This window comes from Lampris incognitus, chromosome 2 (assembly GCF_029633865.1).
Source record: "Lampris incognitus isolate fLamInc1 chromosome 2, fLamInc1.hap2, whole genome shotgun sequence".
Taxonomy (NCBI): domain Eukaryota; kingdom Metazoa; phylum Chordata; class Actinopteri; order Lampriformes; family Lampridae; genus Lampris; species Lampris incognitus.
In genome coordinates, this window is record NC_079212.1 from 150,962,903 (window position 1) to 150,988,835 (window position 25,933).

The following is a 25,933-nucleotide window of genomic DNA, read 5'->3' on the forward strand; positions in this document are numbered from 1 at the left end:
TCCCTTTTGAGAGACTGATTTTCTTTGGCAAGTTCCCTCATGGACAAGTTATCGGGATAGAGGAGGAATTTTCCTTTCTCATCAGGGAATATCTGCAAGGCTCCAGCAAACTCACTCTCCAGGTTTCGCCTTATGTGCTTCTTGGTTGATTCCTTGACTTGGGCAATGCCTTGGGAGTTCATTGAAGCTACCAGTCTAGAAGAGAGATCAGTCATTGTCATCACTTGAGGATTGCCAAAAAGCTCCATCCTGATGAAGAGGAACAGCTCATTGTATGCCTTATTCACAGCAGCTTCATACTGGGCTGCAGCATCATCATCTTCATTGCTGGCAACCTCTCCTTTGGAAACCTCTTCTTTGGTGTAAAGTCTATAGCATGACCTGTGGTAGTGCCCTTCAGCTGCTACAAGGTCTCTACTCACAATGGCAAGGATTCTGCTGTCCCTTTTCTTTGTGGCTGCACTCCTGATCTTTGCATCAGCTTGCAGTTCTCGACACTGCACCAGTACTTCTCTCGTATTCTGTCTCTTGGAATATTTGCTGTTTTTCTGACAAAATATGCACTCTGCATCATAAGTCCTAGATGTACTTGGAGCATGTCGAGCTACTCTCTTAGATTGTTTCTCTTCAGCAGAGACACAACTTTTCTTTTCTTTTGCAAGGAGGCCATCAAGAATTTGCTTCATAGTGAAGATACTGCGACACTTTCTGTGGTAGTAGATTGCTGGAATCTGTCCCTCAGGAATGTCTTTTGCCAGTTTCAAAACTGGTGCATGATTTCGTATCTGAGCTGCCCAGAGCAGAGTTCTCCATGAGTCGACACTTTGTAGTGAAACCAGCTTATCTGTATCATCAGAACAGTGGATAATGCACTCCACCCGTGGGCGCTTTGGTATTGGGTAAAAACTTGCTTGTTCACCAGTGGCCATATTCAGTCAGTTTTCACCTGCCACATACAAACAAATACATGTAACTTAGGTGTATGAACACTACTAAAACAAAGTTTACTTTGCTTCACCAGCATCATATTACCATTATTTATCTTACATAGCCACAAATAGATACATTACCTAGTTGCTATGCAACAGCTGTATTTTGTCCACATGAGGCCGCTAAAATCAACACAAGATGAAAGTTCCTCGTAGCCACTTTAACTAATCATATTAACATATACATTAAAAGAACATGCTAACATTATGGGAAATTAGCTTACAATCTTCTCCAGAGTGAGACAAGAAGATAGATACCAGTTTCCTCTATATGTGTTTAGTAGAAAGCTATCTGGCTGCACGTTAGCCTAGCTTAGCACAATGAATGGAAGTACACAGTACTGGTTATCCTTGGTTGTTGGCCAACTAAGAACTGTCCCAGAGTTTAAGCTAGGCTAATCAGTACCAGGGGTGTTGAAATGCTATATTTGTAAAAATCTGGGCAAATACACAATCGTGAGAGGCACAGAAACAGGTTTCCTGAAAGAAAAATGAAATAGCTGCTCATTTGGAAAGGTTATCATGTATTATTTTACTTCTGTTAGTGTACCAAATAAAATGGCACCAGTGAAGTTGTGTCACCTTGGGTGATATCGATATCTGGTCTGACCCATGGACTAACTGGCTTTGGTCTAGTTAGTTTCTTAGTAATAATGCCCTTCTAATTTAAGGTTCACAATCACCTCACACAATGAAATAGTATGGGTATATTATACATTTCCTGAATCTTTACAGTCCTGTGAGTATTCCAGTTTTTGTGTTTTGTGTCCCTGATATTCCTAGATGCTACAGGGCTAAAAGAAAGTATATAGTTTAGGCGAACATTGCAGAAAGATGTGTGTTATTGACGGGTTGAAGAGCTCAAGTGACCTCTATATTTGTGAGAAATATCCACAACAGGGCTTGAATGAAAGCTAAGAAGGTCCCCTTTAAAATGATACCAAAGACAATATTATAGAACATTGAAAAATGTCCTGACCATGAGGCTAAACCAGGATATGCACCAGCGTCTAAAATGCAATTTAGTTTAGCGGGTGGTTAACTTCATGAGCTGATAACTGTGATACAGCTGCCACTCAGGAATGGTTATCATACCAAAATATCATCTACAGACATGGATCCTTTCAAAAATTATAAGTAAGTTTTGCCACCTTGAGTGTACCGAAATAGGAAATTTTGGGCTCTGGCCCATGGACTATAAAGGACTCTCAGACCATGAGAAACAAGATTCTCTGGTCTGATGAAACCAAGATTGAACTCTTTGGCCTGAATGCCAAACGTCACGTCTGGAGGAAACCAGGCACCTCTCATCACCTTGCTAATACCACCCCTACAGTGAAGCATGGTGGTGGCAGCATCATGCTGTGGGGATGTTTTTCAGCGGCAGGAACTGGGAGACTAGTCAGGATCGAGGGAAAGATGAATGGAGTAAAGTACAGAGAGATCCTTGATGAAAACCTGCTCCACAGCACTCAGGACCTCAGACTGGGGCGAAGGTTTACCTTTCAACACGACAATGACCCTAAGCACACAGCCAAGACAACGAAGGAGTGGCTTCGGGACAAGTCTGTGAATGTCCTTGAGTGGCCCAGCCAGAGCCCAGACTTGAACCCCATTGAACATCTCTGGAAAGACCTGAAAATAGCTGTGCAGCGACGGTCCCCATCTAACCTTACAGAGCTCGAGAGGCTCTGCAGAGAAGAATGGGAGAAATACCCCAAATATAGGTGTGCCAAGCTTGTAGCTTCATACCCAAGAAGACTTGAGGCTGTAATCGCTGCCAAGGGTGCCTCAACCAAGTACTGAGTAAAGGGTGTGAATACTTATGTACATGCAATATTTCAGTTTTTTATTTTTAATAAATTTGCAAACATTTTTACAAAACTTTTTTCGCTTTGTCATTATGGGGTATTGTGTGTAGATTGATGAGAGAAAAAAAAGGAATTTAATCCATTTTGGAATAAGGCTGTAACATAACAAAATGTGGGGAAAGTGAAGGGGTGTGGATACTTTCCGGATGCACTGTACGTACACATACATTCATATGCGTACACATACTATATTCATATATGTGTACATATATACGTACACATATTGTGGCAGGATGAGGAAAAACGCAGGAGACGAAGGCGAGTTTGAAGTTGATTCCTCAGCTCCAAAAACCAAACTGCAGCAGGAACAACCCTGCACCAGAGCCCGGGAACGTAAACCACGCCCCCAGCTCACAGTCCTGCTGGGTGAGAGGCACAGCCCCTAGTGTCCACCACACAGCCCCCCCCCGAACACCCAGAAGGGACTCCTGGAAAGAAAATCAGTGTCTCACTGGAGGCTTAAGCAGCCTGCCATAACGGCTGCGCCGTCCCTCAGCCGAAACAGTAGGTGAAACACAGTCCAATGCCGGCCGACAAGCAGAACGCTGAACCCGTGAAGACACTGCCGGGGTCCTGGAAGGAGGACGACCCCGACGGGGAACCTGGGCCGGAAACACAACTTCGCCTGCCACCCTGTGCGCCGGTTTAAGCCTATCAAGCGTGACACGCTCCCTACGCCCACCCATATCCAGCACAAAACCCTTAGGACCCGTCTCAAGAACCCGAAATGGGCCATCGTATGGGGGTTGGAGGGGCGAGCGGTGAGCATCATGCCGTACAAAAACAAAACGAGCCAACATGAGCTCCGCAGGCACGAACGACCGCGGAAAACAATGGTGAACGGGGCCTGGAACCCGAGTGCTGTCGGACAAAAAAGGATAAACGGCCGGATGGGGTTGAGGAGCGGAACTCCCAGGCAAAAATTCCCCAGGGAAGCGGAGCGGCTGACCGAGCACCAGCTCAGCGGGCGAAGCGTCGGGGTCCTCCTTAGGAGCCGAACGCAACCCGAGCATAACCCAAGGTAAACGGTCCACCCAGTTACCATCCGAGAGCGCAGCGCACAGCGCTGCCTTGAGCAACCGGTGAAAACGTTCACACAAGCCGTTAGCCTGGGGGTGGTACGCGGTAGTGCGGTGTACCTGCACACCCAAGGATCGCGCAAGTGCCGACCAGAGCTCTGACACAAACTGGGGGCCCCTGTCTGAGGTGATATCTGACGGAGTGCCGAAACGGGCGACCCAGGAGGAAAGAAACACACGTGCAACGTCCGAGGATGTTGTGGAGGACAGAGGGACAGCCTCTGGCCACCTGGTGGTCCGATCTACCGTTGTGAGCAGGTGTGTAAACCCCTGTGAAGAAGGTAGAGGGCCCACCAGGTCCACATGCACGTGGTCGAAACGTCTGGCCGGGATCGGAAACGGTTCGAGGGGCGACTTAGTGTGCTGGTGGACCTTAGCGCGCTGGCACGCTACACATGCAGCTGCCCACCCCTTGACGTCCTTGCGGAGGCCAGGCCAGACGAACTTGGAACCGACCAACTTCACCGACGCCCGAACTCCAGGGTGCGAGAGGGAGTGAATCGAATCGAAAAGTTGATGGCGCCAGGCCACTGGAACAACGGGGCGGGGACGGCCGGTGGAGACATCGCAGAGGAGGGCAGGACTGCCTTCCTGCATCACAGCATCCTCTAGCTTGAGGCTGGTACGCGTTGACCTAAGGGCAAGGACGTCCAGGTCGCTGGGCTGGTCGGCAGCCATAGCGGAGAAATCCACACCGAGGTGCACAGGACACACAAGCACACGCGACAGACAATCAGCAACAGGGTTGGACTTCCCGGCTACATGCTGAATGTCTGTTGTGAACTCGGAGATGACCGCTAGGTGGCGCTGCTGACGAGCAGACCACGGCTCAGTCACCTTGGACATGGCGAAAGTCAGCGGTTTATGATCCACATAAGCCGTGAATGGGCGACCCTCCAGCAGGAAGCGGAAATGACGGGTTGCAAGGTGCAGTGCCAGCAACTCCCGGTCAAAAACGCTGTACTTGCGCTCACTATCTCGCAGTTTGCGGCTAAAAAATGCGAGTGGCTGCCACACATTCGCCACGCGCTGTTCAACCACAGCCCCCACGGCTATGTCAGACGCATCGGTTGTTAAAGCTATGGACGCCGTGGGTGTGGGATGGGCGAGGAGGGCAGCGTTAGCCAGGGCGCACTTAGCTCCGTCAAAGGCCTGGACCCGTTCGGAAGTCCAGTCGACAGGGTCGTTACCCTTCTTAAGCCACAGGGCTTCGTAAAGTGGCTGAAGGAGGTGGGCAGCGCGAGGCAGGAAACGGTTATAGAAATTCACCATTCCCAAGAATTCCTGCAATGCCTTAACAGAGACTGGGCGGGGAAATTCCGCCACCGCTTGCACCTTAGAAGGCAACGGGGCCGCGCCTTGCAGCGAAATACGGTGACCCAAGAAGTCAATCACCGGCAGTCCAAACTGACACTTGGCCGGGTTGACTATCAGGCCGTGTTCGTCCAGACGACGGAAAACCTGTTTCAGGTGCGCCAGGTGCTCTTCAGCTGACGGACTGGCCACTAATATGTTGTCGAGATAAACGAACATGAAAGCAAGGTCCCGCAACACCGAGTCCATCAGCCTCTGAAAGGTTTGCGCTGCCCCCTTCAAGCCAAAAGGCATGCGCACGAACTCAAAAAGCCCAAACGGGGTGATCACTGCGGTCTTGGGCACGTCCTCTGCGCGCACGGGAACCTGATGATAGCCGTGCACCAGGTCCACCTTAGAGAAAATAGTGGTAGCTGCCAGGCGTATGGAAAAGTCCTGTATGTGTGGGATGGGATAGCGGTCATTGGCGGTGACGTTGTTCAGGCGGCGAAAGTCGCCACAAGGCCGCCACGACCCATCCGCCTTGGGCACCATGTGAAGCGGCGAGGCCCACGGGCTGTTGGAGCGCCTCACTATACCCAGACGCTCCATGATGGCGAACTCCTCCTTAGCTGGAGCCCATTTTACTGTGTTGAGGCACCGCGCGCGCGCCAAAACTGGCGGTCCCAGAGCGGGAATGAAATGTTGTACCCCGTGTTTAGTAACCGCGGTGGAAAAGGCAGGTGGAGTCACCGATGGAGAATCCGCCAGCAAACGCTGAAAAACATCCCCTAATGCTAAAAAGTTAGCGTGTGTTAACGGCCCGGCTCCCCCTGTCTCGCACGGAACAGTGGCGAAAGACACAGCAACAATTAAACGGCGGTTTGCAGCATCAACCAGCAGACCATTAGCACACAGAAAATCCGCGCCGATAATAGGAACAGTAATGGCGGCCACTACAAAGTCCCACTCAAAATGGCGCCCGTGGAAGCGAACAGTCACCAACCTTGTGCCAAACGTCGCAATGGACGAACTGTTAGCTGCACTCAACTGTGGGCCGCCGCCTTCAGCTGACATGTCTGTGCTAGCAGGAGGGAGTAGGCTCTTTTATGAGCCTGAGTCCACCAGAAACCGTCTTCCTGACATCGAGTCCTTAATGAAGAGCAGCTCACTACGTCCGCCAGCGCCCACAGCTGCTACTGAGCGCTGCCCGGGAGTTTCTCGCCGCCTCAAACGTGCACGGAGGGACGCAGCGCCTCGCCTTGCCGCCGAACCGCTGGTGGAAGAAACAGAGGCCGCTCCCGTGCCGTCTCCGGGCAGTCACTCCAGCCACCACTGCCGGGTCCGCGTCCTCCGACGTCGGCTGCAGAGGCTCCGATGCCATACCCTGCACAGAGAACCGTCTGGTAGCCAGCAGGACCCGATCGGCCTCCTCAGCCAAACCTCAGCAGTCACCAGCGGCCAGACACGGGGAGTTAGCCAAAGCCGTGCGCACAGGAGACGGGAGCTGGCGCAGGAAAACGTGCGGGAAAAGGAACCCGCCTTCGTCCGAGCCTAGCAGCGACAGCATATTGTCCATGAGATCCACAGTCGTCCCGTCGCCCAAACCGGATAGGGGAAGGATCCTAGCTGCCCTCTCCGCAGCAGATAGGCTGTACCTCTGGAGCAGAAGATGTTTGAGGGCGACGTACAGTGCATCCGGAAAGTATTCACACCCCTTCACTTTCCCCACATTTTGTTATGTTACAGCCTTATTCCAAAATGGATTAAATTCCTTTTTTTCTCTCATCAATCTACACACAATACCCCATAATGACAAAGCGAAAAAGGTTTTGTAGAAATGTTTGCAAATGTATTAAAAATAAAAAACTGAAATATTGCATGTACATAAGTATTCACACTCTTTACTCAGTACTTGGTTGAGGCACCCTTGGCAGCGATTACAGTCTCAAGTCTTCTTGGGTATGAAGCTACAAGCTTGGCACACCTATATTTGGGGTATTTCTCCCATTCTTCTCTGCAGATCCTCTTGAGCTCTGTAAGGTTAGATGGGGAGCGTCGCTGCACATCTATTTTCAGGTCTCTCCAGAGATGTTCAATGGGGTTCAAGTCTGGGCTCTGGCTGGGCCACTCAAGGACATTCACAGACTTGTCCCGAAGCCACTCCTTCGTTGTCTTGGCTGTGCACTGAGGGTCGTTGTCGTGTGGAAAGGTAAACCTTCGCCCCAGTCTGAGGTCCTGAGTGCTCTGGAGCAGGTTTTCATCAAGGATCTCTCTGTACTTTGCTCCATTCATCTTTCCCTCGATCCTGACTAGTCTCCCAGTTCCTGCCGCTGAAAAACATCCCCACGGCATGATGCTGCCACCACCATGCTTCACTGTAGGGATGGTATTAGCAAGGTGATGAGAGGTGCCTGGTTTCCTCCAGACGTGACATTTGGCATTCAGACCAGAGAGTTCAATCTTGGTTTCATCAGACCAGAGAATCTTGTTTCTCATGGTCTGAGAGTCCTTTAGGTGCTTTCTGGCAAACTCCAAGCGGGCTGTCAGGTGCCTTTTACTGAGCAGAGGCTTCCGTCTGGACACTCTACCATAAAGGCCTGATTGGTGGAGTGCTGCAGAAATGGTTGTCCTTCTGGAAGGTTCTCCCATCTCCACAGAGGAACGCTGGAGCTCTGTCAGAGTGACCATCGGGTTCTTGGTCACCTCCCTGACCAAGGCCCTTCTCCCCCAATTGCTCGGTTTGGCTGGGCGGCCAGCTCTAGGAAGAGTCCTGGTGGATCCAAACTTCCTCCATTTATGAATGATGGAGACCACTGTGCTCTTCGGGACCTTCAAAGCTGTAGAATTTTTTTTTGTACCCTTCCCCAGATCTGTGCCTCGATACAATCCTGTCTCGGAGGTCCACAGACAATTCCTTGACTTCATGGCTTGGTTTCTGCTCTGACATGCACTGTCAACAGTGGGACCTTATATAGACAGGTGTGTGCCTTTCCAAATCATGCCCGATCAATTGAATTTACTACGGGTGGACTCCAATCAAGATGTAGAAACATCTCAAGGATGATCAATGGAAACAGGATGAACCTGAGCTCAATTTTGAGTGTCATAGCAAAGGGTGTGAATACTTATGTACATGCAATATTTCATTTTTTTATTTTTAACAAATTTGCAAAAATTTCCACAAAACCTTTTTCACTTTGTCATTATGGGGTATTGTGTGTAGATTGATGAGAAAAAAAAGGAATTTAATCCATTTTGGAATAAGGCTGTAACATAACAAAATGTGGGGAAAGTGAAGGGGTGTGAATACTTTCCGGATGCACTGTATCTACTGTGTTGCCGGGGGGCGCGCAACAGCTGCATGGCCCAGCGTGTGGACTGCTGGTCCAGCGCAGCGACGACCAAATAGTATCTGGAGCCGTCCGCGGAGATTCCACGCAGGTGGAACAGCGCCTCGACATGCTGGAACCACGAAGCCGGGTCGCTCTGCCAGAACTCTGGGAGCTTCACAGCCGCGGCGAGAATGGCCGGCTGTGAGAGTTGGAGCGGCATGGCCGAAGTGGATTCACACTCTTCTTCTGCTCCAAACATGTTCAATTCGGGGTCACCAATGTGACAGGATGAGGAAAAACACAGGAGACGAAGGCGAGTTTGATGTTTATTCCTCAACTCCAAAAACCAAACTGCAGCAGGAACAACCCTGCACCAGCAAGCCCGGGAACGTAAACCACGCCCCCAGACCACAGCCCTGCTGGGTGAGAGGCACAGCCCCCAGTGTCCGCCACAATATATTAATATACGTACACATATATATGTACACATATATTCATATATGTACACATATTCAGACTGAATTCTAATCTTTTTAAAATGACCATGATGTCAGTGAAGGAGACTGTAGGTGAATATACATCTCTTTGGAGTCTTGCTGTTGGAAGACGTACTCCTGCCCTTTGTGTTTTCCACTAGGCTGAAACTGGACTGGTGGACTCTTCCATCTGCCACAGGCACAGCATGTCTTTTCCCAGTGACCCAGCATGATGAGACAGACATGTTCTACATTGGGCATTACCGGGGACTGATATACGGAGATGAAAAAAGCTAGGTTTCCGTTTAATATGTAAATTACTGTAATTTCCGAATAGCCGTTGATCTCAAACCTACATTTCAGCCCAGAAGAGCACCTCTGTAGCTCCTAAAAAATACAAACATCTCCCCAAACTGAAGAGCACCTCTGTAGCTCCTACAAGATACAAACATCTCGCCAAACTGAAGAGCACCTCTGTAGCTCCTAACACATACAAACATCTCCCCAAACTGAAGAGCACCTCTGTAGCTCCTAACACATACAAACATCTCCCCAAACTGAAGAGCACCTCTGTAGCTCCTTACACATACAAACATCTCCCCAAACTGAAGAGCACCTCTGTAGCTCCTTACACATACAAACATCTCCCCAAACTGAAGAGCACCTCTGTAGCTCCTAACATCTCCCCAAACTGAAGAGCACCTCTGTAGCTCCTAACAGACACAAACATCTCCCCAAACTGAAGAGCACCTCTGTAGCTCCTAACAGATACAAACATCTCCCCAAACTGAAGAGCACCTCTGTAGCTCCTAACAGACACAAACATCTCCCCAAACTGAAGAGCACCTCTGTAGCTCCTTACACATACAAACATCTCCCCAAACTGAAGAGCACCTCTGTAGCTCCTAACAGATACAAACATCTCCCCAAACTGAAGAGCACCTCTGTAGCTCCTAACAGATACAAACATCTCCCTAAACTGAAGAGCACCTCTGTAGCTCCTTACACATACAAACATCTCCCAAGACTGAAGAGCACCTCTGTAGCTCCTAACACATACAAACATCTCCCCAAACTGAAGAGCACCTCTGTAGCTCCTTACACATACAAACATCTCCCCAAACTGAAGAGCACCTCTGTAGCTCCTAACAGATACAAACATCTCTCCAAACTGAAGAGCACCCCTGTAGCTCCTAACAGATACAAACATCTCCCCAAACTGAAGAGCACCTCTGTAGCTCCTAACACATACAAACATCTCCCCAAACTGAAGAGCACCTCTGTAGCTCCTAACAGATACAAACATCTCTCCAAACTGAAGAGCACCTCTGTAGCTCCTAACACATACAAACATCTCCCCAAACTGAAGAGCACCTCTGTAGCTCCTTACACATACAAACATCTCCCCAAACTGAAGAGCACCTCTGTAGCTCCTTACACATACAAACATCTCCCCAAACTGAAGAGCACCTCTGTAGCTCCTTACACATACAAACATCTCCCCAAACTGAAGAGCACCTCTGTAGCTCCTAACAGATACAAACATCTCCCCAAACTGAAGAGCACCTCTGTAGCTCCTAACAGATACAAACATCTCCCCAAACTGAAGAGCACCTCTGTAGCTCCTAACAGATACAAACATCTCCCCAAACTGAAGAGCACCTCTGTAGCTCCTAACAGATACAAACATCTCTCCAAACTGAAGAGCACCTCTGTAGCTCCTAACAGATACAAACATCTCCCCAAACTGAAGAGCACCTCTGTAGCTCCTAACACATACAAACATCTCCCCAAACTGAAGAGCACCTCTGTAGCTCCTAACAGATACAAACATCTCTCCAAACTGAAGAGCACCTCTGTAGCTCCTAACAGATACAAACATCTCTCCAAACTGAAGAGCACCTCTGTAGCTCCTAACAGATACAAACATCTCCCCAAACTGAAGAGCACCTCTGTAGCTCCTTACACATACAAACATCTCCCCAAACTGAAGAGCACCTCTGTAGCTCCTAACAGATACAAACATCTCTCCAAACTGAAGAGCACCTCTGTAGCTCCTAACAGATACAAACATCTCTCCAAACTGAAGAGCACCTCTGTAGCTCCTAACAGATACAAACATCTCTCCAAACTGAAGAGCACCTCTGTAGCTCCTAACAGATACAAACATCTCCCCAAACTGAAGAGCACCTCTGTAGCTCCTAACAGATACAAACATCTCCCCAAACTGAAGAGCACCTCTGTAGCTCCTTACACATACAAACATCTCCCCAAACTGAAGAGCACCTCTGTAGCTCCTAACAGATACAAACATCTCTCCAAACTGAAGAGCACCTCTGTAGCTCCTAACAGATACAAACATCTCCCCAAACTGAAGAGCACCTCTGTAGCTCCTAACAGATACAAACATCTCTCCAAACTGAAGAGCACCTCTGTAGCTCCTTACAGATACAAACATCTCTCCAAACTGAAGAGCACCTCTGTAGCTCCTAACAGATACAAACATCTCCCCAAACTGAAGAGCACCTCTGTAGCTCCTTACATACAAACATCTCCCCAAACTGAAGAGCACCTCTGTAGCTCCTTACACATACAAACATCTCCCCAAACTGAAGAGCACCTCTGTAGCTCCTAACAGATACAAACATCTCCCCAAACTGAAGAGCACCTCTGTAGCTCCTAACAGATACAAACATCTCTCCAAACTGAAGAGCACCTCTGTAGCTCCTAACAGATACAAACATCTCCCCAAACTGAAGAGCACCTCTGTAGCTCCTAACAGATACAAACATCTCTCCAAACTGAAGAGCACCTCTGTAGCTCCTTACAGATACAAACATCTCTCCAAACTGAAGAGCACCTCTGTAGCTCCTAACAGATACAAACATCTCCCCAAACTGAAGAGCACCTCTGTAGCTCCTTACATACAAACATCTCCCCAAACTGAAGAGCACCTCTGTAGCTCCTTACACATACAAACATCTCCCCAAACTGAAGAGCACCTCTGTAGCTCCTAACAGATACAAACATCTCCCCAAACTGAAGAGCACCTCTGTAGCTCCTTACACATACAAACATCTCCCCAAACTGAAGAGCACCTCTGTAGCTCCTAACAGATACAAACATCTCCCCAAACTGAAGAGCACCTCTATAGCTCCTAACAGATACAAACATCTCTCCAAACTGAAGAGCACCTCTGTAGCTCCTAACAGATACAAACATCTCCCCAAACTGAAGAGCACCTCTGTAGCTCCTAACACATACAAACATCTCCCCAAACTGAAGAGCACCTCTGTAGCTCCTAACAGATACAAACATCTCCCCAAACTGAAGAGCACCTCTGTAGCTCCTAACAGATACAAACATCTCTCCAAACTGAAGAGCACCTCTGTAGCTCCTAACAGATACAAACATCTCCCCAAACTGAAGAGCACCTCTGTAGCTCCTAACAGATACAAACATCTCCCCAAACTGAAGAGCACCTCTGTAGCTCCTAACAGATACAAACATCTCTCCAAACTGAAGAGCACCTCTGTAGCCCCTAACAGATACAAACATCTCCCCAAACTGAACAGCACCTCTGTAGTTCCTTACAGATACAAACATCTCTCCAAACTGAAGAGCACCTCTGTAGCTCCTTACACATACAAACATCTCCCCAAACTGAAGAGCACCTCTGTAGCTCCTTACACATACAAACATCTCCCCAAACTGAAGAGCACCTCTGTAGCTCCTAACAGATACAAACATCTCCCCAAACTGAAGAGCACCTCTGTAGCTCCTTACACATACAAACATCTCCCCAAACTGAAGAGCACCTCTGTAGCTCCTAACAGATACAAACATCTCCCCAAACTGAAGAGCACCTCTGTAGCTCCTAACAGATACAAACATCTCCCCAAACTGAAGAGCACCTCTGTAGCTCCTAACAGATACAAACATCTCCCCAAACTGAAGAGCACCTCTGTAGCTCCTAACAGATACAAACATCTCTCCAAACTGAAGAGCACCTCTGTAGCTCCTAACAGATACAAACATCTCCCCAAACTGAAGAGCACCTCTGTAGCTCCTTACACATACAAACATCTCCCCAAACTGAAGAGCACCTCTGTAGCTCCTAACAGATACAAACATCTCCCCAAACTGAAGAGCACCTCTGTAGCTCCTAACAGATACAAACATCTCCCCAAACTGAAGAGCACCTCTGTAGCTCCTAACAGATACAAACATCTCTCCAAACTGAAGAGCACCTCTGTAGCTCCTAACAGATACAAACATCTCCCCAAACTGAAGAGCACCTCTGTAGCTACCAACAGATACAAACATCTCCCCAAACTGAAGAGCACCTCTGTAGCTCCTTACAGATACAAACATCTCTCCAAACTGAAGAGCACCTCTGTAGCTCCTAACAGATACAAACATCTCCCCAAACTGAAGAGCACCTCTGTAGCTCCTAACAGATACAAACATCTCTCCAAACTGAAGAGCACCTCTGTAGCTCCTTACAGATACAAACATCTCCCCAAACTGAAGAGCACCTCTGTAGCTACCAACAGATACAAACATCTCCCCAAACTGAAGAGCACCTCTGTAGCTCCTAACAGATACAAACATCTCCCCAAACTGAAGAGCACCTCTGTAGCTCCTTACAGATACAAACATCTCCCCAAACTGAAGAGCACCTCTGTAGCTCCTAACAGATACAAACATCTCCCCAAACTGAAGAGCACCTCTGTAGCTCCTAACAGATACAAACATCTCTCCAAACTGAAGAGCACCTCTGTAGCTCCTTACAGATACAAACATCTCCCCAAACTGAAGAGCACCTCTGTAGCTACCAACAGATACAAACATCTCCCCAAACTGAAGAGCACCTCTGTAGCTCCTAACAGATACAAACATCTCCCCAAACTGAAGAGCACCTCTGTAGCTCCTTACAGATACAAACATCTCCCCAAACTGAAGAGCACCTCTGTAGCTCCTAACAGATACAAACATCTCCCCAAACTGAAGAGCACCTCTGTAGCTCCTAACAGATACAAACATCTCCCCAAACTGAAGAGCACCTCTGTAGCTCCTAACAGATACAAACATCTCTCCAAACTGAAGAGCACCTCTGTAGCTCCTAACAGATACAAACATCTCCCCAAACTGAAGAGCACCTCTATAGCTCCTTACAGATACAAACATCTCCCCAAACTGAAGAGCACCTCTGTAGCTCCTTACAGATACAAACATCTCCCCAAACTGAAGAGCACCTCTGTAGCTCCTAACAGATACAAACATCTCCCCAAACTGAAGAGCACCTCTGTAGCTCCTAACAGATACAAACATCTCCCCAAACTGAAGAGCACCTCTGTAGCTCCTAACAGATACAAACATCTCCCCAAACTGAAGAGCACCTCTGTAGCTCCTAACAGATACAAACATCTCTCCAAACTGAAGAGCACCTCTATAGCTCCTAACAGATACAAACATCTCTCCAAACTGAAGAGCACCTCTGTAGCTCCTAACAGATACAAACATCTCCCCAAACTGAAGAGCACCTCTGTAGCTCCTAACAGATACAAACATCTCCCCAAACTGAAGAGCACCTTTGTAGCTCCTTACAGATACAAACATCTCCCCAAACTGAAGAGCACCTCTGTAGCTCCTAACAGATACAAACATCTCCCCAAACTGAAGAGCACCTTTGTAGCTCCTAACAGATACAAACATCTCCCCAAACTGAAGAGCACCTCTGTAGCTCCTTACAGATACAAACATCTCCCCAAACTGAAGAGCACCTCTATAGCTCCTTACAGATACAAACATCTCCCCAAACTGAAGAGCACCTCTATAGCTCCTTACAGATACAAACATCTCCCCAAACTGAAGAGCACCTCTGTAGCTCCTTACAGATACAAACATCTCCCCAAACTGAAGAGCACCTCTATAGCTCCTTACAGATACAAACATCTCCCCAAACTGAAGAGCACCTCTGTAGCTCCTTACAGATACAAACATCTCCCCAAACTGAAGAGCACCTCTATAGCTCCTTACAGATACAAACATCTCTCCAAACTGAAGAGCACCTCTATAGCTCCTTACAGATACAAACATCTCCCCAAACTGAAGAGCACCTCTGTAGCTCCTAACAGATACAAACATCTCCCCAAACTGAAGAGCACCTCTGTAGCTCCTTACAGATACAAACATCTCCCCAAACTGAAGAGCACCTCTGTAGCTCCTAACAGATACAAACATCTCCCCAAACTGAAGAGCACCTCTGTAGCTCCTTACAGATACAAACATCTCCCCAAACTGAAGAGCACCTCTGTAGCTCCTAACAGATACAAACATCTCCCCAAACTGAAGAGCACCTCTGTAGCTCCTTACAGATACAAACATCTCCCCAAACTGAAGAGCACCTCTGTAGCTCCTAACAGATACAAACATCTCCCCAAACGAATCTGACCCCCAAAACTTTAAATACCCCAACTGTGTGAAAATCTGTGTGAAACATCTGCCAAGAAAAGCATTTGTATTGTATCCTGCTTGACGAAGCAGGCCCGGTGTCTCCAGGCTGGGTTTCCTGCTGTGCAGCCGTGTGCAGCTGCGATCAGCTGTGTGCAGCAGCTATGTGTAGCTGTGATCAGCTGTGTGCAGCAGCAATGTGTAGCTGTGATCAGCTGTGTGTAGCAGCTGTGTGTAGCTGTGAGCAGCTGTGTGCAGCAGCTGTGTGTAGCTGTGATCAGCTGTGTGTAGCAGCTGTGTGTAGCTGTGAGCAGCTGTGTGCAGCAGCTGTGTGTAGCTGTGAGCAGCTGTGTGCAGCAGCTGTGTGCAGTAGCTGTGTGTAGCTGTGATCAGCTGTGTGCAGTAGCTTTGTGTAGCTGTGATCAGCTGTGTGCAGTAGCTTTGTGTAGCTGTGATCAGCTGTGTGCAGTAGCTGTGTGTAGCTGTGATCAGCTGTGTGAGCTTGGGGATTCTCACCATCTTGCCTCCTGTGGCTCTCATATGCTGTCTCTCTGCCAGCCAGTGTTTGTCCTGAGCATCAGCAGCATACTAACACACACACACACACACACACACACACACACACACACACACACACACACACACACACACACAAGGCAGACAGGTTAGTACATCGGCTCACATTACTGGTTTACATAATTGATCAGTGTGTGTATGTACTTTATGTACATGTGTATGTGCTTTATGTATAGTGTGTATGTACTTTATGTACAGTGTGTATGTACTTTATGTAGTGTATGTGCTTTATGTACAGTGTGTATGTAGTTTATGTACAGTGTGTATGTACTTTACGTATGTGGTTTACGTAGTATGTGTGTGCTTTATGTATAGTGTGTATGTAGTTTATGTACAGTGTGTATGTAGTTTACATACAGTGTGTATGTACTTACGTACAGTGTTTATGTATGTTATGTACAGTGTGTATGTACTTTATGTATGTAGTTTACGTAGTGTGTATGTACTTTATGTACAGTGTGTATGTAGTTTACATAGTGTGTATTACTTTATGTATAGTGTGTAAGTATCCAAAGGAGTTGAATCAAGTGCAACTGGACTTGGTATATATCCGTGAAGACGTTTCGCCTCTCATTTTGCACTTGATTCAACTCCTTTGGATAACCATGACCTGGATGAATGAGAACATTCACAGACAAGTGTGTAAGTAGTTTATGTACAGCGTGTATGTAGTTTACATACAGTGTGTATGTACTTTATGTACAGTGTGTATGTACTCCATGTACAGTGTGTGTGCTTTATGTAAAGTGTGTATGTAATTTATGTAGAGTGTGTATGTACTTTATGTTTGTAGTTTACGTACAGTGTGTATGTACTTTATGTACAGTGTGTATGTAGTTTATGTACAGTGTGTATGTAGTTTATATAGTGTGTTTGTGCTTTACATATAGTGTGTATGTGTTTTATGTACAGTGTGTATGTACTTTATGTATAGTGTGTATGTACTTTATGTACAGTGTGTATAGTGTGTATGTAGTTTATGTACAGAGTGTATGTAGTTTACATACAGTGTGTATGTACTTTATGTACAGTGTTTATGTACATTATGTACAGTGTGTATGTACTTTATGTATGTAGTTTACCTAGTGTGTATGTGCTTTATGTACAGTGTGTATGCACTTTATGTACAGTGTGTATGTAGTTTACATAGTGTGTATGTACTTTATGCAAAGTGTGTATGTGCTTTACGTATAGTGTGTATGTACTTTATGTATGTAGTTTACCTAGTATGTGCTTTATGTATAGTGTGTATATAGTTTATGTATGTACTTTATGTACAGTGTGTATGTGCTTTATGTATGTAATTTACATAGTGTGTATGTGCTTTATGTATAGTGTGTATGTGATTTGTGTATAGTGTATGTACTTCATGTACAGTGTGTATGTAGTTTATGTATGTACTTTATTTTCAGTGTATTTGTACCTTGAGCTGGTTTGTCTATGTGATGTATGTTTCTGCGGGACTGTACCTTAAACAGATCAGCGTGTTTAATGTATATCCTTCCTCTGGTGCCGCCCATGCCAAGTGCCCTGCAGATCAACATGACAACAGTAGTATTCTGCTAGTAACAGTACTCCTCTAGCTAGTAGTAATAGTACTCCAGTATTCATAGTATTGTGGAAATGTTTGTACACAAGTAATTGTGCTAGGGTTTATGCATGCTGCATTCCAGTCAAAGTCCCAGGTCAGAATTTCCCAGTTGGAATTTCCAATTCTGACCTCCAAGTGTTCTAGGTGCACAACCCCTACTACTACTTTTGGCTGCTCCCGTTAGGGGGCGCCACAGCGGATCATCCATTTCCATTTCTTCCTGTCTTCTGCGTCTTCCTCTGTCACACCAGCCACCTGCATGTCCTCCCTCACCACCTCCATAAACCTCCTCTTTGGCCTTCCTCTTCTCCTCTTCCCTGGCAGCTCCATATTCAGCATCCTTCTCCCAATATACTCAGCATCTCTCCTCCACACATGTCCAAGCCATCTCAATCTTGCCTCTCTTGCTTTGTCTCCAAACCGTCCAACCTGAGCAGTCCCTCTACTATAATCTTTCCTAATCCTGTCCTTCTTCATCACTCCCAGTGAAAATCTTATCATCTTCAACTCTGCCACCTCCAGCTCCTCCTCCTGTCTTTTCGTCAGTGCCACTGTCTCCAAACCATATAACATAGCTGGTCTCACAACCATCTTGTAAACCTTCCCTTTAACTCTTGCTGGTACCCTTCTGTCACAAATCACTCCTGACACACTTCTCCACCCACTCCAACCTGCCTGCACTCTCTTCTTCACCTCTCTACTGCACTCCCCCTTACTTTGGACAGTTGACCCCAAGTATTTAAACTCAAATGCCTTTGTCACCTCCACTCCTTGCATCCTGACCATTCCACTGTCCTCCCTCTCATTCACACATAGGTATTCTGTCTTGCTCCTACTGACTTTCATTCCTCTTCTCTCCAGTGCATACCTCCACCTCTCCAGGCTCTCTTCAACCTGCACTCTACTCTCGCTACAGATCACAATGTCATCTGCGAACATCATCGTCCACGGAGACTCCTGCCTGATCTTGTCTGTCAACCTGTCCATCACCATTGCAAACAAGAAAGGGCTCAGAGCCGATCCTTGATGTAATCCCACCTCCACCCTGAACCCATCTGTCATTCCAACCGCACACCTCACCACTGTCACACTTCCCTCATACGTATCCTGCACCACTCCTACATACTTCTCTGCAACTGCTGACTTCCTCATACAATACCACACTTCCTCTCTCGGCACTCTGTCATAAGCTTTCTCTAAATCTACAAAGACACAATGCAACTCTTTCTGGCCTTCTCTATACTTCTCCATCAACATTCTCAAAGCAAACATCGCATCTGTGGTGCTCTTTCATGGCATGAAACCATACTGCTGCTTGCTGATCATCACCTCTCCTCCTCTTAACCTAGCTTCTATTACTCTTTCCCATATCTTCATGCTGTGGCTGATCAACTTTATACCTCTGTAGTTGTTACAGTTCTGCACATCGCCCTTGTTCTTGAAAATCGGTACCAGTATGCTTCTCCACTCCTCAGGCATCCTCTCACTTTCCAGGATTGTGTTAAACAATCTAGTTAAAAACCCCACTGCCATCTCTCCTAAACATCTCCATGCCTCCACAGGTATGTCATCAGGACCAACTGCCTTTCCACTCTTCATCCTCTTCATAGCTGCCCTCACTTCCTCCTTGCTAATCCGCTGAACTTCCTGATTCACTATCCCCACATCATCCAACCTTCTCTCTCTCTCATTTTCTTCATTCATCAGCCCCTCAAAGTATTCCTTCCACCTTCTTAGCACACTCTCCTCACTTGTCAGCACATTTCCATCTCTATCCTTGATCGCCCTAACTTGCTGCACATCCTTTGCAGCTTGGTCCCTCTGTCTAGCCAATCAGTACAAGTCCTTTTCTCCTTCCTTAGTGTCTAACCTGTCATACAACTCACCATACGCCTTTTCCTTTGCCTTTGCCACCTCTCTCTTTGCTTTATGCTGCATCTCCTTGTACTCCTGTCTACTTTCTTCATCTCTCTTACTATCCCACTTCTTCTTTGCCAACCTTTTCCTCTGTATACTTTGCTGTACTTCCTCATTCCACCACCAAGTCTCCTTGTCTTCCTTCCTCTGTCCTGATGGCACACCAAGTACCTTCCTAGCTGTCTCCCTCACTATGTCTGCAGTGGTTGCCCAGCCATCTGGCAACTCTTCACTACCACCCAGTGCCTGTCTTAACTCCTGCCTGAACTCCACACAACAGTCTTCCTTCTTCAACTTCCACCATTTGATCTTTGGCTCTGCCTTCACTCGCTTCCTCTTCTTGGTCTCCAAAGTCCTCCTACAGACCACCATCCGATGCTGCCTAGCTACGTTCTCCCCTGTCACCACCTTGCAGTCTCCAATCCCTTTTAGATGGCGCCTTCTACATAAGATATAGTCCACCTGTGTGCACTTTCCTCCACTCTTGTATGTCACCCTGTGTTCCTCCCTCTTCTTGAAATATGTATTCACCACAGCCATTTCCATCCTTTTCGCAAAATCGACCACCATCTGTCCTTCCACATTTCTCGTCTTGACTCCATACCATCACCTCCTCATCACCTCTGTTCCCTTCACCAACATGTCCATTGAAGTCGGCTCCAATCACCACTCTCTCCTCCTTGGGTACCCTCTCCACCATGTCGTCCAACTCACTCCAGAATTCTTCTTTCTCTTCCATCTCACACCCAACTTGCGGGGCATATGCGCTGATAACATTCAGCAATACACCTTCAATTTCCAGCTTCATACTCATCACTCTGTCTGACACTCTGTTCACCTCCAGCACGCTCTTGACATACTCTTCCTTCAGAATTACCCCTACCCCATTACTCCTCCCATTCACACCATGGTAGAAGAGTTTGAACCCACCTCCGATACTCCTGGCCTTACTCCCCTTCCGCCTGGTCTCTTGCACACACAGTATGCCTACCTTTCTTCTTTCCATCATGTCAGCCAGCTCTCTCCCTTTACCAGTCATAGTGCCAACATTCAAAGTTCTAACTCTCACCTCCACATGCCTACCCTTCCTCCTCTCTAGCTGCCTCTGGACATGCTTTCCCCCTCTCCTTCTCCTTTGCCCAACAGTAGCATAGTTTCCACCGACACCCTGCTGGTTAACAGTACCGGTGGCGGTCGTTGGTAACCCGGGCCTCGACCGATCCGGTATGTAAGTCTTATTTATGATCCGCATATTTGATTTGGCAAAGATTTTACGCCGGATGCCCTTCCTGACGCAACCCTCCCCATTTGTCCGGGCTTGGGACCGGCACTAAGGATGCACTGGCTTGTAGGTGCACAACCCCAAACGTAAAAAAACAAAACCCAAAAAAAACAAAAAACAACATGGCTGACCATGACAAACTGGTGTTTTTATTCGCAAGTGTCTAAACAAGTGTATGGTCAGCAGTGCAGCCTCCTTGCAGGAACAACTTTAGTGCAGACAACTTTCAGACTGTTCACCGTAACCAATGACCTGATCACACTGTAACCAGCTACCTGATAAGACTGTAACCAGTGACCTGATAACACTGTAACCAGTGACCTGATAACACTGTAACCAGCGACCTGATAAGACTGTAACCAGTGACCTGATAAGACTGTAACCAGTGACCTGATAACACTGTAACCAGCGACCTGATAAGACTGTAACCAGTGACCTGATAACACAGTAACCAGCGACCTGATAACACTGTAACCAGCGACCTGATAAGACTGTAACCAGCTACCTGATAAGACTGTAACCAGCGAACAGATAACACGGGCCACATAGTCTGACATCAACTTACATGCAGAACAAGTTTTACTATATGATAGTATGTATTACTGTAATCACATACAGGAAAATATACTTTATGTTGCCTTTTAGTTGATGTTTATCATTTACACTGTTCCTCCATGAAGTCTGGGTAGACTGATTTGCCCCGAGTTTACAAGTAGGAACTCTGACTTTGAGTGGCGTGCCATTGTAATTTTTCGAGGAGGAGGTTGGGAAATCTTGATTTCCAAGTTGTCTGGAACGCAGCATTAGTTAGGTAGCAGAAGCAAAGTAAGAAACATAATGGTGGTGTTTTGCGAAATGGAGGCCAAAGGCAACTGTGGCAGTAGAGGTGGGGCTTGTTAGCGCCAGCAGGGAGGAAGACACATCTGAGGTGAGTTGATGTGATTGTGGAGCCTTTCCATCCCACTGAGCTACCAGATCAGTCTTTTTTAAACATTTATTTCCGATTTTTCTCCCAATTTGGTGGCCAATCGATCCTTATTTTAGTTCAAACACCCACCCTCGTACTGCATGCGTTCGCCAACTGCATCTCTCCGGCCGGCAGTCTGGAAGGAGTCGCCTCGCCACGTTCGTGACAAGGCGACTCCAGGCCGAACCACTGCTTTATCCGACACACACAGAGACGAATTCACGTGACGAACACAAGCCGACTCCGCCCCCTCCGAAGACAGCGCTGCCAATGATTGCTGCTTCATCGAGTCCGGCCATAGTCGGATCTGACGAGACCGGGGCGCGATCCCCAGTCCCCAGCTGCATCGACACAAAGCCGATGCTTAGACCGCTACCCCACCGCGGACTATCCGGATCAGTCTTTTGGGCCAGCATGGCAACTGGAGCCTCTCCACCACCGCCACACTGGGTGGAGGTGTATACATGAGACAAACGAGAGGGAAAGAGGAAGGGATCGAGGGAGAGCCAGAGTGGACGTGGACCCATGCCGCAAGGGAGTGCTGCGGCATGGGCACGAGCAGGGATATACTGCATGTGCCGAGGACAGCACAGCAAGCTGGGCGGGGCTGTTGCTGCCTGCCAAACACTGTGAAGACGAGTAGCCAAGGAAGAGAGGAAGGGGCGAGCGGTGCGCCAGGGGAAGACTGAGGAAGATCTCTGTGTACTGTTCGTATGCTCAGTATCAGAGGTGTAATAAATGTGACTGGTATCATCAACATTTTCAAGTGCATCACAGAGACTTGAACCAGTTCATCTGGACATAACGTTTACTGACAGATACCTTTCATCATCATCTAAGTGACTTCTTCAGTCTCAGCTGACTGCAGGTGTCCTCACCCTTATAAACAATACAGTGACTGCAGGTGTCCAGGGTGGGGACACCTGCAGTCACTGTAATTGTTTATAAGGGTGGGACACCTGAAGACACTGTATTGTTTATAAGGGTGGGGATACCTGCAGTCACTGTATTGTTTATAAGGGTGGGGACACCTACAGTCACTGTATTGTTTATAAGGGTGGGGACACCTGCAGTCACTGTATTGTTTATAAGGGTGGGACCCCTGCAGACACTGTATTGTTTATAAGGGTGGGACAGCTGAAGACACTGTATTGTTTATAAGGGTGGGACACCTGAAGTCACTGTATTGTTTTTAAGGGTGAGGACACCTGCAGTTACTGTGTTGTGTATAAGGGTGGGGACACCTGCAGTCACTGTATTGTTTATAAGGGTGGGGACACCTGCAGTCACTGTATTGTTTATAAGGGTGGGGACACCTGCAGTCACTGTATTGTTTATAAGGGTGGGACACCTGAAGACACTGTATTGTTTATAAGGGTGGGGACACCTGCAGTCACTGTATTGTTTATAAGGGTGGGACACCTGAAGACACTGTATTGTTTATAAGGGTGGGGACACCTGCAGTCACTGTATTGTTTATAAGGGTGGGGACACCTACAGTCACTGTATTGTTTATAAGGGTGGGGACACCAGCAGTCACTGTATTGTTTATAAGGGTGGGACACCTGCAGACACTGTATTGTTTATAAGGGTGGGACACCTGAAGACACTGTATTGTTTATAAGGGTGGAGACACCTGCAGTCACTGTATTGTTTATAAGGGTGGGGACACCTGCAGTCACTGTATTGTTTATAAGGGTGGAGACGCATGCAGCCAGCTGAGACTGAAGAGATCATTTAGATGATGATGACACGTGTCTGTCAGTAAATGTTGTGTCCAGATGAACTGGTTCAACCTCCTGTGGTTTCCGTACCTGGATTACTGAGCATGCACCAAGATAAACATGGTGGACAGTAAGTACTGGCCACTCGACAGGCCTTTATTTAGCTTTGATATTTGAGACATTTCGGACTTGCAAATTCCAATCTCAGTTCCAGCTTTTTGTTCTGAATATCGAACAAGATATTTTTGTTTAAGTGGCCGCTTTGTTAAAGTGAGCCCCAAGAAGTACTAGTATAGTTGTAATAAAAACATTATAGTAGAACAGTTAACAGCTAAGTAACAAGTAGTATAGCAGTACTTACTTATTGGCTCGTGAACCCAGGACGAAGGTGCTGCTGTGGTTTAGTCTGGAGGGATCCCACTGAGCAGCAACATGGACACACAGGTCACACACTCTTACCATACAACCACAAGGCTCGGTCACAAACAAACTGCAACAAACTAAGATCAACCAACCTTTGGACCGTCTCTTCTGACTGGCTCCGTGGTTTTAGGCTTGGCCCTGAGGAGAAAGGACAGCAGAGTGAGAAGGACAGCAGAATGAGAAGTACAAAAGAGGGAGGAGAACAAAGAGGAGAAACGTTCACTCTGAACATCATGTTGTTTGGTAAAAGTCATGTTATTTTTCCATGTCATGTTCTGAACGTTTACTCTGGATGTCATGTTCTGAACGTTTACTCTGGACGTCATGTTCTGAACGTTTACTCTGGACGTCATGTTCTGAACGTTTACTCTGGATGTCATGTTCTGAACGTTTCACTCTGGATGTCATGTTCTGAACGTTTACTCTGGATGTCCTGTTCTGAACGTTTTACTCTGGATGTCCTGTTCTGAACGTTTTACTCTGGATGTCGTGTTCTGAACGTTTTACTCTGGATGTCCTTTTCTGAACGTTTCACTCTGGATGTCATGTTCTGAACGTTTACTCTGGATGTCATGTTCTGAACGTTTACTCTGGATGTCGTGTTCTGAACGTTTCACTCTGGATGTCGTGTTCTGAATGTTTTACTCTGGATGTCCTGTTCTGAACGTTTTACTCTGGATGTCATGTTCTGAATGTTTTACTCTGGATGTCATGTTCTGAACGTTTACTCTGGCTGTCATGTTCTGAACGTTTACTCTGGATGTCATGTTCTGAACGTTTACTCTGGATGTCGTGTTCTGAACGTTTTACTCTGGATGTCATGTTCTGAACGTTTACTCTGGATGTCATGTTCTGAACGTTTCACTCTGGATGTCCTGTTCTGAACGTTTACTCTGGATGTCATGTTCTGAACGTTTTACTCTGGATGTCATGTTCTGAACGTTTCACTCTGGATGTCATGTTCTGAACGTTTAATCTGGATGTCATGTTCTGAACGTTTCACTCTGGATGTCGTGTTCTGAACGTTTTACTCTGGATGTCATGTTCTGAACGTTTACTCTGGATGTCATGTTCTGAACGTTTCACTCTGGATGTCCTGTTCTGAACGTTTACTCTGGATGTCATGTTCTGAACGTTTTACTCTGGATGTCATGTTCTGAACGTTTCACTCTGGATGTCATGTTCTGAACGTTTAATCTGGATGTCATGTTCTGAACGTTTCACTCTGGATGTCCTGTTCTGAACGTTTTACTCTGGATGTCATGTTTTGAACGTTTTACTCTGGATGTCATGTTCTGAACGTTTTACTCTGGATGTCATGTTCTGAATGTTTTACTCTGGATGTCATGTTCTGAACGTTTTACTCTGGATCTCGTGTTCTGAACGTTTTACTCTGGATGCCATGTTCTGAACGTTTTACTCTGGATGTTATGTTCTGAACGTTTACTCTGGATGTCATGTTCTGAACATTTCACTCTGGATGTCATGTTCTGAACTTTTTACTCTGGATGTCGTGTTCTGAACGTTTTACTCAGGATGTCATGTTCTGAGCATGCGTTTTACTCTGGATGTCATGTTCTGAACGTTTCACTCTGGATGTCCTGTTCTGAACGTTTTACTCTGGATGTCATGTTCTGAACGTTTCACTCTGGATGTCATGTTCTGAGCATGCGTTGTACTCTGGATGTCATGTTCTGAACGTTTTACTCTGGATGTCATGTTCTGAACGTTTTACTCTGGATGTCATGTTCTGAGCATGCGTTTTACTCTGGATGTCATGTTCTGAACGTTTCACTTTGGATGTCCTGTTCTGAATGTTTTTTTACTCTGGATGTCATGTTCTGAACGTTTCACTTTGGATGTCCTGTTCTGAACGTTTCACTCTGGATGTCATGTTCTGAGCATGCGTTTTACTCTGGATGTCGTGTTCTGAACGTTTTACTCTGGATGTCAT

At 46.8% G+C, this 25,933-nt stretch overlaps 1 protein-coding gene across 1 annotated transcript in view; it reads right to left on the bottom strand.

The window, feature by feature from the left end:
• The window catches only part of LOC130107480 (deoxynucleotidyltransferase terminal-interacting protein 1), a 56,137-nt gene that overhangs the window by 7,372 nt on the left and 22,832 nt on the right, over positions 1 to 25,933 (bottom strand). Inside the window, exons 8-11 of the mRNA XM_056274105.1 lie at positions 24,072 to 24,117; positions 23,918 to 23,976; positions 17,545 to 17,605; positions 16,016 to 16,087 (exon numbers count right to left, since the gene is read on the bottom strand). Of these exons, the coding sequence (XP_056130080.1) occupies positions 16,016 to 16,087; positions 17,545 to 17,605; positions 23,918 to 23,976; positions 24,072 to 24,117 (238 nt within the window). The remainder of the gene's footprint in view (positions 1 to 16,015; positions 16,088 to 17,544; positions 17,606 to 23,917; positions 23,977 to 24,071; positions 24,118 to 25,933) is intronic.